The 13,642-nt window shown below is 43.5% G+C and overlaps 1 protein-coding gene across 1 annotated transcript in view; it reads left to right on the top strand.

Moving 5' to 3' along the window:
• The window catches only part of cd2ap (CD2-associated protein), a 100,396-nt gene that overhangs the window by 14,907 nt on the left and 71,847 nt on the right, over positions 1-13,642 (top strand). Inside the window, exon 2 of the mRNA XM_034699312.1 lies at positions 8,791-8,948. Within this exon, the coding sequence (XP_034555203.1) occupies positions 8,791-8,948 (158 nt within the window). The remainder of the gene's footprint in view (positions 1-8,790; positions 8,949-13,642) is intronic.

The raw sequence follows: 13,642 nt of genomic DNA, 5'->3' as shown, positions 1-13,642 counted from the left end.
GTTATGTTCAGATGTTGCAGCGGGCATCCCTCATGACTGAGGGCCCTCGTCTGTGTGGTAACAGCTGGGTTTTTCAACAGCACAACGCTGCAGTTCACAATGCTCGCTTGATGAAGGACTTCTTCAGGGAGAATAACATCACTCTTTTGGACCATTCTGCATGTTCCCCTGATTTAAATCCCATAGAGAACATTTGGGGATGGATGGCAAGGGAAGTTTATAAAAATGGCCGTCAGTTCCAGACAGTTGATGCCCTTCGTGAAGCCATCTTCACCACTTGGAGCAATGTTCCCACTAGCCTCCTGGAAACACTCGCATCAAGCATGCCCAAACGTATTTTTGAAGTGATTAACAAGAACGGTGGAGCTCCTCATTACTGAGTCTTACTGAGAACATGTTTTGTTCTGGTTTGGAGAGTTTTTTGTTATTTTTTGAGCGATGGTCTTAAACTTTTGATCAGCTGATAAACAGCCTATTTCACTTTAATTGTTGTTTTCAATAAATTACTCTTTCAAAGTGTTTTTTGTCTCACTCCCCCTTCTTGCTTTTGCATATTGTAACTCTACTTAAAAACTCATTAAGATCCATATGTGCAAAATGCAAATTCTAGCAATTTTTCAACTGGTCTTAAGATTTTGATCAGGTCTGTATAAGGACAAAACTAAAGACTTTTCCAGATAAAGAATGAGGGATACATCCGCCAGAAAGCACAGAGGTGAACCTGACCACAACTTCAGAGAAAGTGCAGAAGGCTTCTTATCTAGTGGCTCGAAGGGATATGCCAGTCCTGCTACTGTTAATTTTCTGAAAGCTTTTAAGATCAATTACTTGAAAAGTATAAATGCTGTCATCTTGAGTCCACAAGGAAAGAAATGACCCTCAGTTTTAAAGCATACCTGTGGTATTAACATGATTCAAATTGAATTATTTTCTGTTTATCGCTATGGAACAGGTCTGAAGTATTTACATTGATACCTTTTACAATACAAATCGTTCCAAGGGCATCTAAGAGTGCAAACGGTAGTAAGCATGTGCTTAATCTATGTTACAATTATGAGGGGGTCCTTGGAAAATGTTCTCACCTGTGAGGGCAGGGTCCCCTGCCCCAAACAGTTTGAGAACCGCTGCCATAGACTGTATAAAATATGGACGTAGGATCCGTGACGTCACCCATCTGGTTCTGAAACGCTGTTTGGAGGCCAATCGGCGGCTGCAGCCATATTGCTGCTGTCGAGCGATAGTGACATAAAGATGCGGGCTTTGAGCCTCCTAGCCAACAGCTACAGTGTTCCTGCCTGTCACTCAAGTCAGCTGTGCCTCTCATTGGAAGACTCCTGATCTAAATATCTTAGAAAGTACCACGTTAGGAAAAAATTCACCCCACGTACAGTGGGAGCCGATAGAGAAATGAGCTATCCAGACTACACTGGTCTTTTGAACCAGGCTGTAAACATGTTTATTTCTGCTGTAAAGATCGTCTCCTTTGAATTGGTGTGTATGTGACTTCCGGTACTTCTGGAGCCAGCCTCAAGTGGATCCTCAATGAACTGCAGTTTTTAACACTTCCGCATTGGACTCATATTTTTAGACCGGAGGCTGCCGCTTGGTACTAACCTCACTAAAATCAAGGATCTCATTGAACATATCAGACAACCAAGGGAGTGCCCCTCATCTGGTTCAGAGAGACCAGTTCTTTTTTCTGCGCACTGTTCTCCTTCTCGTTCCTGTCCTGTACGCTTCTCCATCTCCAAGCGGGTTCTCCGCATCTATCATCCAAGTAATGATCTTTATAATGCAGATCAAGTACAGTAGGGACGAAGTGCCGAGGATTCGAATAGATCTCAGTGAAACATGTGCTGACAGACTCTTAAGAGTGGACTTTTCATTGTTTTCACTCCGTGGTCTGTCTCAACCTCTTTGCTTAGAAGACGCTTTAGTGCTGCAATTAAAGGAAGAACAGACGCCGACATGTTGGCCCTTATCCAGACAAGCGGGTATTGGCAGAGCAATTTGCTTGTGTCATCACAACATTCTGTTTCGGCCGTGTTGTTTCGGTGATAAAAGTCTTTCGGCCGAAAACGATAACAATAATAATATGACGCGTCGGTTTGTTGTTGTGGTTAAGTGAAATACGATCTGGTGATAACACAGAGTGTTTTATTCTGAAAATGAACCGGATGTTTTCATTTTGTTTTGGTGAAACCTGACTTCCTGTCCCGCTCCATCTGCTCTGTTGAGATTGATGCGTCGTGCTCCAGCTAGTGCTGGGCGATAATGAAAATGATGTTATTGATAACGATAATTATAACGATAAATATCAGATCATTTCGTTTAAATTTAAAGTCAGATTTTTGCTCCTGAGTGAAAGTTGAAGAAACCAGACGGTTTGTAAGGTTCTGTCTGGATTTAGTTTTCTGATAAACTTCTTGAATCCATTATTTTAGTTTGTAGATTCTTATTTTTCTCAGGTTTAGATTATTTGGACAACTTCATTTAAATATACAACAAAGATATATCAAACTGTGTTCTGTGTATCAGTTTATAGAGTATTATTTTGAGTTGTGCTCTCCCCTTTAAGATTACTAAGAGTTACGGGCAGAGTGATGTTGTTTCCCACAGTGCAGTGAATGCATCACGGTTATTCAGTGTCCAGTTGTCCTACGGTCGTGGTGGACATTAAAGTGTTCACAGCAGAAGTTGTCTCTGTGCTCTTCCTTTACCCACAGCCTGAAAGTAGATTTAATGAAGTGGATGAAGTTAATAGAGCTGCTAGGTTTTGAGTTTTCTTCAGTGTCTCTGTCGCTCCTTTCAGCTGTGTTTACATTCTGCACCGAACGTCTTTAAGCCACGCCTACCTCTCACCCTGCAACATGATTGGTTGTTCAATACTGTCCTCTTCTTCTGTATAATGTTGGGTGGCAACTAGCGTTTAAGGCTCATCAGTGCCCCCCCTTTTTCAGTGGTTGGGAGGTGTAATTACATGTTTGTTTACATCAATTTTTTATCAAACATTTGTTATATTTATAACGAGAGAAATTATATCATGATAATAATCGTTATTGAATTATCACCCAGTCCTAACTCCGGCAAAAATAGAAGTCTTGTGTATCTGATCCGGTCCTGCAGCCGGAACGCAACGGAGCGGATCCAGTGGTGCTGTGATGGATCGGAGACGGACTGGAGCAATCATAAATCAGTAAAGACAACTACATAAGGGGTTATAGTGAAACACTGTGCGTTTTTTCACACAAAGAAAGTGAAATATTTTGTTTATGGAAGATAAGGTGGAAAGAAAGGCTGAGGGTGCTGCCTCATAGCAAGGAGTCGTCAGGCTGGATCAAATCCCCCTGAGGTTAGGAGGAGAGAGGACACACCCTGTTAGGCTTTGATTGTAAATTTCAACCTCTATGAAACACGTTGGAGTTGTTGTTGTGTGTGGGAAGTGCACTGGAGTCTCTCTGCAGGCACATTTTGAGAGACCAGTTTGTCAGGACTGCAGAGCAGATGCTATTCTTGTGTGTCGCCTGATTGTCAAGAAGAGGAGGGCCCCTGCACCACGATGCACCCACAGGAGGACTTCATACAGCTGCTGCAAACACTGGCTCAAGGTTCCCGTCTCTGTCAAGTCAGAGACCGCCTCGCTGCGCGGATCTGCAGCCTGTCTCCAAACCTGCTGAAGGATATGGATGTGACTCTGGGTCTGTACCGCCCTGCACTACTGTGAAGGCAGGCCTTGCAGCGTGATGCTTCAGCTGTGAGTCATGTTGACAGGGACACACCACTAAGTACAGGTGTGAAGTGAGGTCACTAAACCTGCTGCTCTGGAAAAGCCAAACAGCCTGTCACCTTCATCTCTCTCCTTGGCTGCTTGCCTGTCCTGTTTTCTTTGTGATCACAGATTCACTCAGGCTGCCGAAGACATGAGCAGATATTTATGTAACTGCTGGCACGGTGAGATTTCTGAAGCATGTCCTGCTCGGGGCCCAGGGCCAAGAAGTACACAGAAATAGAAAACAGGAACATTTAGCGTTACACAATTTGTGTTTTTTTGATGCAATCTGGGTCATTAGATCCATTCTCAAGCGGCAACTTCTGGTCGTGGGAATTGAAGTTGATGCACAAGTGCTAGAAACTGCAGTTCATCAAGTGTCCACTTGAGGGTGGCTCTGGAAGTACAGGAAACCACATACACACCCATTCAAAGAAGACGATCTTCACAGCAGAAATAAACATGTTTACAGCCTGGTCGCTAGAAATTGCTAATTTCTCTATCAGCTAAACTGTACAGGATTAGCTTTTTCATGATGCAACAGTTAAGAAGATATTAAATGTAGGGCTGCAACTAATGATTATTTTTAGTGTCGAGGATTATTTGGCTCAAGTATTTGAGGGATGCATGGGCCTCTCCTCATCACAAACTCATCCACAAGCCTTTGCTTAGCACAACTTAAATAGAAGGAACAAAACAGAGTATTGTTGTTATTGTATTATTTTACATGTTTAAGGCTATATATATACACCATGCTTTATAACAGTGCATAAGTTAAACAAATGATCACTGATTTCTTACTGCGTAAATATTAGGGATGCGCCAAAATGAAAATTCTTTGCCGAAACATATTTAGACATCTGCAGGGGCTTTATTTAACTCTGAGATTTCTCAAGTTACTGCACCTGGCAACATGCTGCTTCCTGTTATAGCCCTTTCAAAATAAAGTTTTTGGACTACATAAGGGGACTTTTATTGTGAAGGGTTCTTCAGGAACGTAATGTTTATCTTCGAAGTAGCGGTGGCCGTCGGGAGGTCAAATATATACAGTTGTTCATTTAGCTTTAAGTCACAGCTACAGACAGCAACCCTACACGTTTTGGACTTTGGAAAACTGAGTGTCAACACACTTTGAAGCAGGTAGAGCCGTGGTCACAGATGGAAAATCCCTGCATCGCGAGCTGCAGCTGATAAGTGTCTCTCTGCACTAGGGGTGAGCCCTCCTAAGGATTTGCTTAGTCGAATCTGATTCTTCAGATTTTGCCCATAGTGGATGAATAGTGGAATGTTTGTTGTTTTTCCTTATTGACCCAAAGTCTGCATGATGGTGACCGCATGACAATATTACACATTACCCTTTACAATTAAGAGACTCAGAGCTTAAAGTAAAAGGGACAACAGAATATTATAAATATAAAACTTAGATTTTTTAAATCTATATTGCAAAAACAACGAGGTGATGAAGGAGAGAAAACTCAAATAAGACCACCATCAGTTAAACATGGAACAACGCTCCACTATAGAATAAGGAATCAGGAGATATTTAAACAGTGTTCACACAGAGGAGAGCAGCACTGTGGAGGGTAGTTTGTCCAACTTAAGGCTAAACATTTGTATAATGTTCAAAATCAAACCTGAACCAGCTAAAGGGTTTTTAAATCTCTTAACAGAACCTTTTAAAACAGTCTTTCATCTCGTCTTTGTCCGCTTGAGTCTTTTCAAACTGTACGTGAGGAAAACCATCGTGTGTACGGGCAGAAGTGCGCTCCTGTCTTTGTTGACTGTAAATCCTGTCTTTGAGAATATCCTCTCTGATGGTGTGGAGGTGGATGGGATGCTGTGGATTGTTTTTGAGGCTTCAGACAGCTTTGGGTATCCCTCCTGGTTCTTTTGGCCCCGTACAGTTTTTGTGTGGTCCGGTAATCCTTGATCTCACAGCCCTCTTCATGAAGCTGCTCCTCATCTTCATCACTAGTTTTTAGGATCAACTGAAGTTTTATTTCCTGACATTTTGAGCTACCATGAACGTAGAAAGATTTAAAGGCCAGCTGAGGTACGTCTGCTCCACAGGTCCCGCTAAATGGGAGAGTCCACCTTTAATTACCAGGGGAGATTTAATTACCACTTTAAGGAGATTTAACACTTCAAGAGCTGTTCTCAGAATTACATTAAATAAGTCTATATATATTTAGGGCTGCACGGTGGTGCAGTGGGTAGCACTGGTGCCTCACAGCTAGAAGGTTTCTGGTTCGAATCCCCGGCTGGGCAGGTGTCTTTCTGTGTGGAGTTTGCATGTTCTCCCCGTGCATGCGTGGGTTCTCACCGGGTTCTCCGGCTACCTCCCACAGTCCAAAAACATGCTCACCAGGTTAATTGGTCACTCTAAATTGCCCGTAGGTATGAGTGTGTGCGTGAATGGTTGTCTGTCTCTCTATGTTAGCCCTGTGATGGGTTGGCGACCCATCCAGGGTGTACCCTGCCTTGCCAGCTGGGATAGGCTCCAGCTCCCCATGACCCCTAATGGGATAAGTGGTCAAGATAATGGATGGATGGAAGTCTATATATAAAAATAAGATATATGAGACACTGTTTTGCAGGAAACAGGAAAATGATGTAAAATTAGACATTGAGCACCCCCATGGTTTGAATGGAATGATCCACGTTTCATATGCAAATATTTGACTATGAGATTGGCAGTCGACTAAGACTCGTTAGAACCAATTGTCCAATATTCCACTATTTGGGGTCACCCCTACTCTGCACTATCACTCTGCTACGCTACTATGTTTAGCTGCCACGTCAGTTCTATCACACATACACATAGTTTGCCTAGTTAGCAGTGCGTCATCACAACATTCTGTTTCGGCCATGTTGTTTCGGTGATAAAAGTGTTTTGGCTGAAAACAATGTTCAACAATATTATGACGCGTCAGTGCTTCATTTTCCGCATCGACAAATTTTTGTAGTCGACATAATCGATTATGTCGACTAATCGTTTGCAGCCCTAATTAAATGTACGAGTTTTGCCCAAATAAGGGCGTGTCTGACTTGATTGACAGGCAGGAACATTGTAGGTCTTAGCAAAAAGGCTAAAGGCCGGCCTCTTTACCTCACACTGGCTCGACAGAGGTTAAGTTGAGTTTAGCATTTCCAATGATTTGATATTTATCGTGATAATTATCGATATATTGACTGATATGGAAACATTTATCCTGATAACATCTTTTTCAATATCGCCCAGCTCTACGTCTAAGTATCTGTGGGAAAAAGGCGTGAGCAGCTTTCTCATGCGCGTCATGTGCTGAACGTCTAAAGAATAAAGTCCAGTCTACAGTCATGGCCAAAAGTTTTGAGAAAGTAATATTTTGAGTCTGCTGCTTCGGGGTTTTTAGGTGTTTTTGTCAGATGTTTCTATGGTATAATGAAATACAATTAGAAGCATTTCATAAGTATCAAAAGCTTTTATTGAGAATTACACAGAATTCATGCAATAAGTCAATATTTGCAGTGTTGACCCTTCTTTTTCAAGACCTCTGCAATTCTCCCTGGCATGCTGTCAATCAACTTCTGGACCAAATCCTGACTGATGGCAGTCCATTCTTGCATAATCAATGCTTGGAGTTTGTCAGAATTTGTGGGTTTTTGATTGTCCACCCGCCTCTTGAGGATTGACCACAAGTTCTCAATGGGATTAAGATCTGGGGAGTTTCCTGGCCAAGGGCCCAAAATCTTAATGTTTTGTTCCCCGAGCCATTTTGTTCTGACTTTTGCTTTATGGCAAGGTGCTCCATCATGCTGGAAAAGGCATTCTTCATCACCAAACTGCCCTTGGATGGTTGGGAGAAGTTGCTCTGGGAGGACGTTCTGGTACCATTCTTTATTGATGGCTGTGTTTTTAGGCAAGATTGTGAGAGAGCCCACTCCCTTGACCGAAAAGCAACCCCACACATGAATGGTCTCAGGATGCTTCACTGTTGGCAAGAGACAGGACTGATGGTAGCGCTCACCTCGTCTTCTCCGAACAAGCCTTCCTCCAGATGCCCCAAACAATGGGAAAGGGGATTCATCAGAGAAAATGACTTTACCCCAGTCCTCAGCAGTCCAGTCCCTGTACCTTCTGCAGAATATCAGTCTGTCCCTGATGTTTTTACTGGAGAGAAGTGGCTTCTTTGCTGCCCTCCTTGACACCAGGCCTTCCTCCAAAAGTCTTCGCCTCACTGTGCGTGCAGATGCACTCACACCTGCCTGCTGCCATTCCTGAGCAAGCTCTGCACTGGTGGTGGCGCGATCCCGCAGCTGTAACGCCTTCAGGAGACGGTCCTGGCGCTTGCTGGACTTTCTTGGGCGCCCTGGAGCCTGTTTGGCAACAATTGAACCTCTCTCCTTGAAGTTCTTGATAATTCCATAGATGGTTGACTGAGGTGCAATCTTACTCGCTGCTATAAACTTCCCTGTTAGGCCCTTTTTGTGCAATGCAATGATGGCTGCACGTGTTTCCTTGCAGGTAACCATGGCTAACAGATGAGGAACAATGGTGTCATGCACCATCTTCCTTTTAAAGTGTCCAGTCACTCAATCATGACAGATTGATCGCCAGCCTTGTCCTCATCAACACCCACACCTGTGTTAATGTGTGTGACACCTGTGTCATTGAAATGATATTAGCTGGTCCTTTTGTGGCAGGGCTGAAATACAGTGGAAATGTGTTTTTGGTGATAAAGTTCATTTTCAAGGCAAGGAGGGACTTTGCAATTAATTGCAGTTGAGCTGATCACTCCTCATAACATTCTGGAGTATATGCAAATTACCATTCTAAAAACTGAAACAGCAGACTTTGTGAAAATGTAATATTTGTGTCATTCTCAAAACTTTTGGCCATGACTGTATTGTTTCCATGAGCTGCGGCAGACTGAAGCTGAGGGCTGTCCTGGCTCTCCATCAGCGATGTTTATATCACAGGAATATAATAATGACTGACTTTTTTTCCCCTCTCTCTGTTTCCCCCGCCCTGTCCGGAGCAGAGGTCGTGGTGGAGTATGAGTATGAAGCGCTCCATGAAGACGAACTGACTCTGCGACCAGGGGACATCATCAAAAATGTGCGCTACATCGAAGAGGACGGCTGGATGGAGGGAGACCTGCACGAGAAAAGAGGCCTCTTCCCTGACAACTTTGTCAAGGTGAGAGGAGTCATCATCACTGCTTCTTGTTACTTTCATGAACTCTGGATGTGTCACAGAGGGAGTCTGTTGAGCTCTCCGTTTCCTCTGCAGGCGACCCAATGGCAGATATTCAGTGGGTGTGGAAAGTATTCAGACCCCTTCACTTTCTCTACATTTTGTTATGTTACAGCCTTATTCCTAAATGGATTAAATTCATTTTTTCCCTCAACATTCTACACACAATACTCCATAATGAAAAAGTGAAAAATGTTTTGTAGAAATTTTTGCAAATTAATTAAAAATAAAACACTCTTATATTGCATGTACATAAGTATAAGGGTCGTTGTCCTGTTTGAAGGTGAACCTTCTCTGCAGTCTGAGGTCCAGAGCGCTCTGGAGCAGGTTTTCATCAAGGATCTCTCTGTACTTTGCTGCGTTCCTGCCGCTGAAAAACATCCCTACAGGATGATGCTGCCACCATCATGCTTCACTGTAGTGATGGTATTGTCCAGATGATGAGCATTGTCAATCAATCAATCAATCAATCAATCAATCAATCAATCAATCAATCAATCAATCAATCAATCAATCAATCAATCAATCAACAAACCAACCAACCAACCAACCAACCAATCTTTATTTATAAAACGACAAATCCCAACAAATATTCTCCTCAGACTCTTTCCAAACAGAGCAGGTCTAGGCCATACTCTGTTCTATTACAAAGACAGGATCAGATCCAGTCCCATCTTCCAGACAGGACTCAGTCTGATCTCATCTTAATCCACCATGAGCAGAGCACTTTGCAGCATTTAGCAAGTTACAGTGGCAAGGACAAACTTCCTTTAACAGGCAGAAACCTCCAGCAGGACCAGACTCATGTTAGACACACATCTGCTGAGACCGTGTTGGAGAGAGGGATAGAGGGAGAGATGAAGAGAGAGAGAGATGATAGTGGGCAGAGGGATAGTAGTAGTTGTAGCAGCTAGAGTCTGGCACGTCCACAGCAGCAGAGATCCAGAGGAACCTACGAGACAAGGGAGCTCAGGGACTCCAGAAAGGTCTATGGTTAGTAACTTTAATGAGACAGAGTTAAGTAAGTGATGAGGTGGTTGGGGGGAAGGGGGTGAGATAGGTTTCCATTGTGTCAATGTGCCAGTTCCCCCTGCAGTCCAAGCCTATAGCAGCATAACTAAGAGCTGGTCCAAGCCTGATCCAGCTCTAACTATAAGCTTTATCAAAAAGGAAAGTTTGAAGCCTACTCTTAAAAGTAGAGAGGGTGTCTGCCTCCTGGACCCTGACTGATATATGATTCCAAAGGAGAGGACCACACACCAATAAATAACATTCATTGTAGCATCTATAATGTTGTATGGTTCTACATAGGGGTGGGAATTGATAAGATTGTATTAATGTCAATGCCATTGTCAATTCTGCTTATCAATCCAATTTCCTCATCAATTCTCCTAACGATTCCTGAGTATTTTTTTGAGGGGGAAAAAAGTAGTTCTACACAGTCTCCTGCACCAGTAGGAACCATTTTATTTTTTCCAAAATGATGTCTGCACAAGACTGAACAAGAACATATTCAACTTGAACATACTGAACAATAGGTTGACCTCATCGCGTTGTTTTTGCCGCTCTCCCCGTAAAAAAAGCTCTGCATGTAGAGCTTGATTTAATCCAGTTTGGTGAAACATCAGACACATTTAGTCAGTTTTGATCAACTCCTTGGCATCAAAGAGTGCCGTGAGCTGACCGTCTGTTTAGAGCGCCTGTCACTGCCGGTGCATTCAGGGGCCGTTGTAAAAGTGCAATGCAGACCTGTATTTTGCGTTCGTGGCATTTTTATTTGAATCAAGAGAATCAGATATAGTGGTCACATGAAGAATGTTTTCTTTTGACTTGCAGGCTAGATTATTTAACATAAGAGATATTACAAAAGCAAAAGTGTTAAAGTGAAGAGTGAAATGTTGATGATTTTAATACTTGGTAAAACCCTGATACCAGCATCTGAGAGAGAGAGAGAGAGAGAGAGAGAGAGAGAGAGAGAGAGAGAGAGAGAGAGAGAGAGAGAGAGAGAGAGAGAGAGAGAGAGAGAGAGAGAGAGAGAGAGAGAGAGAGAGAGATTGTTGTGGCAAAGTCTGATGGATGGATGGATGGATGGATGGATGGATGGATGGATGGATGGATGGATGGATAGATAGATAGATAGATAGATAGATAGATAGATAGATAGATAGATAGATAGATAGATAGATAGATAGATAGATAGATAGATAGATAGATAGATAGATAGATAGATAGATAGATAGATAGATAGATAGATAGAGAGAGAGAGTTTGTTGTGGCAAAGTCTGATGGATGGATGGATGGATAGATGGATGGATAGATAGATAGATAGATAGATAGAGAGAGAGAGAGAGAGAGAGAGTTTGTTGTGGCAAAGTCTGATGGATGGATGGATGGATGGATGGATAGAGAGATAGAGAGACAGAGAGAGAGAGAGTTTGTGTTGGCAAAGTCGGATGGATGGATGGATAGATAGATAGATAGATAGATAGATAGATAGATAGATAGATAGATAGAGAGATAGAGAGAGAGAGAGAGAGAGAGAGAGTTTGTTGGGGCAAAGTCTGTCTGCACCCCCCTCCCCCCAGGGCTGTAAACCTAGGGGAAACACTGACTTCATTAAATCTACTTTCAGGATGTGGGTAAAGGAAGAGCACAGAGACAACTTCTGCTGTGAACACATTTAATGTCCACCATGACTGTAGGACAACTGAACACTGAATAACCGTGATGCATTCACTGCACTGTGGGAAACAACATCACTCTGTCCATAACCCTTAGTAACCTTAAAGGGGAGAGCACAACTCAATACAATACTCTATAAACTGATACACAGAATATAATTTGATATATCTTTGTTGTAAATTTAAGTCAAATTATGGAAATAACCTCAACCTGAGAAAAATAAGAATCTACAAACTAAAACTTCACAAAAATCTCATCTTCCATTAAAGACCTGCTTCCTGTTAACACCGTCAGAAATGATGGATTCAAGAAGTTCATCAGAAACTAAATCCAGATACAAACTAACAAACTGTCTTCAACTTTCACTCAGCAGCAAAAATCTGACTTTAAATTTAAATGAAATCATGATTTGATATTTCTGGTGATAATTATCGATATGGATAACATCATTTTCATTATCGCCCAGCACTAGAGGGAGCACGACGCATCAATCTCAACAGAGCAGATGGAGCGGAACAGGAAGTCAGGTTTCACCAAAACAAAATGAAAACATCCGGTTAATTTTCAGAATAAAACACTCTGTGTTATCACCAGATCGTATTTCACTTAACTACAACAACAACATCGCGGAGGTATTTTACCCGCTCTCATTGCCTCATTTTCAGCGGTGTGAGTCCGGACGTGGACCCTCGAGCCTGAGTGTAAGCGTACCGACTCAGAAAGGGGAGAGGTAGGCGGGGGTTCGCCTCCCTGACGCGAACATGTTCACATGGAACCCTTCTCCACTTCGGCCCGACGCAAACCCCAAGCTTCAAGGCCGTGTTGACAAATGCTTCAGCATATTTGAGGTATTTGCACCTAGGAGTTCTGCGTCACAGAGTGTGTGACCTAATGTAACGTGACGTAACGTTGTGCTGGGAAATGAATCATTAGGAAGAATCTTTCACATTTGAGGTGTACAATTCTTTTTTTTTTTTTTTCTTTTCTCTCTTTCTTTTTTTTCTTGTCTGCATATATATTTCTGGTTTGTGTCATGTTTGTCACAAACTGTCAAATATTCATGCAATTTATTCTTGCAGCAAAAGAAAAGAAAGAAAACCTTTTTCTTCTGTGCTTGTGACTGTGTGCATGCAACCATCACCATCCCTCTTAGAACTCTGGCCTATCTTTTATTGACAGCTAATATCATGTTCTGTAAAAGAGGGCGTGCACACCTAGGTGGGCCAAAAAAAATAAATAAATAAGAGAAAGTAAAAGAAAGATTACATAAGGATATACAAAGGGACAGGGAGAGAGAAGGAGAGAGAGACCTAACACACTTAGATGGAGAGGGACCATCTCACCATGATGCCAAAAAAAAAATCCGTGGGGTGATCCTAATGATTAAGCAACCCTTAGTGTCCACAATCATTACTGAAGCTTGGGTCGCAGAGGGTTGCCGCCGTGCTGTGTTCCATTTGTGTAACAAGACCACCACTGGTGCAGATGAAACCACTTGGGTCAGACCAGCCGAGCGGTACGGCTCGGCACCCGGGCCGCGAGAGCAGTCAGACCGAAGGACCCAACCCGCCGCGGGAGACCCAGGCCAGGGGACAAGCCAAGGACCCAGACCGGAAGCAAGCAGGTACCGCCGGAGCACCCAGGGCGACCCCCAGGTCACCCAGTAGGAGGAAAGGGGGGCGAGGGGGGAGAGATCCCGCAGCCCCCCCAAGGGACACCCCCACAACACCGCCCCCACAGCCCCCCAAGACGGAGCCAAAGGAGCCACCAGGGCCGAGGGGGCCCGGCACCAGGAGCAGACAGCCAGGCAGACGGGCAGGACCAGGACCAGAGCCCACCAACCGGCGCGCCGGAGCGGGGGGAAGGGCGGAGGCGGCAGGGCCAATCCCACCTGCCCCCCCCAGACGGCCCGACCAATCCCCCCAGCCACGCCCCCCACCCACGCCCTGCGACTG

Source organism: Notolabrus celidotus, chromosome 13, assembly GCF_009762535.1.
Source record: "Notolabrus celidotus isolate fNotCel1 chromosome 13, fNotCel1.pri, whole genome shotgun sequence".
NCBI lineage: Eukaryota > Metazoa > Chordata > Actinopteri > Labriformes > Labridae > Notolabrus > Notolabrus celidotus.
The sequence above is the reverse complement of the archived record's forward strand: the minus strand, read 5'-3'. Positions and strand labels throughout refer to the sequence as shown.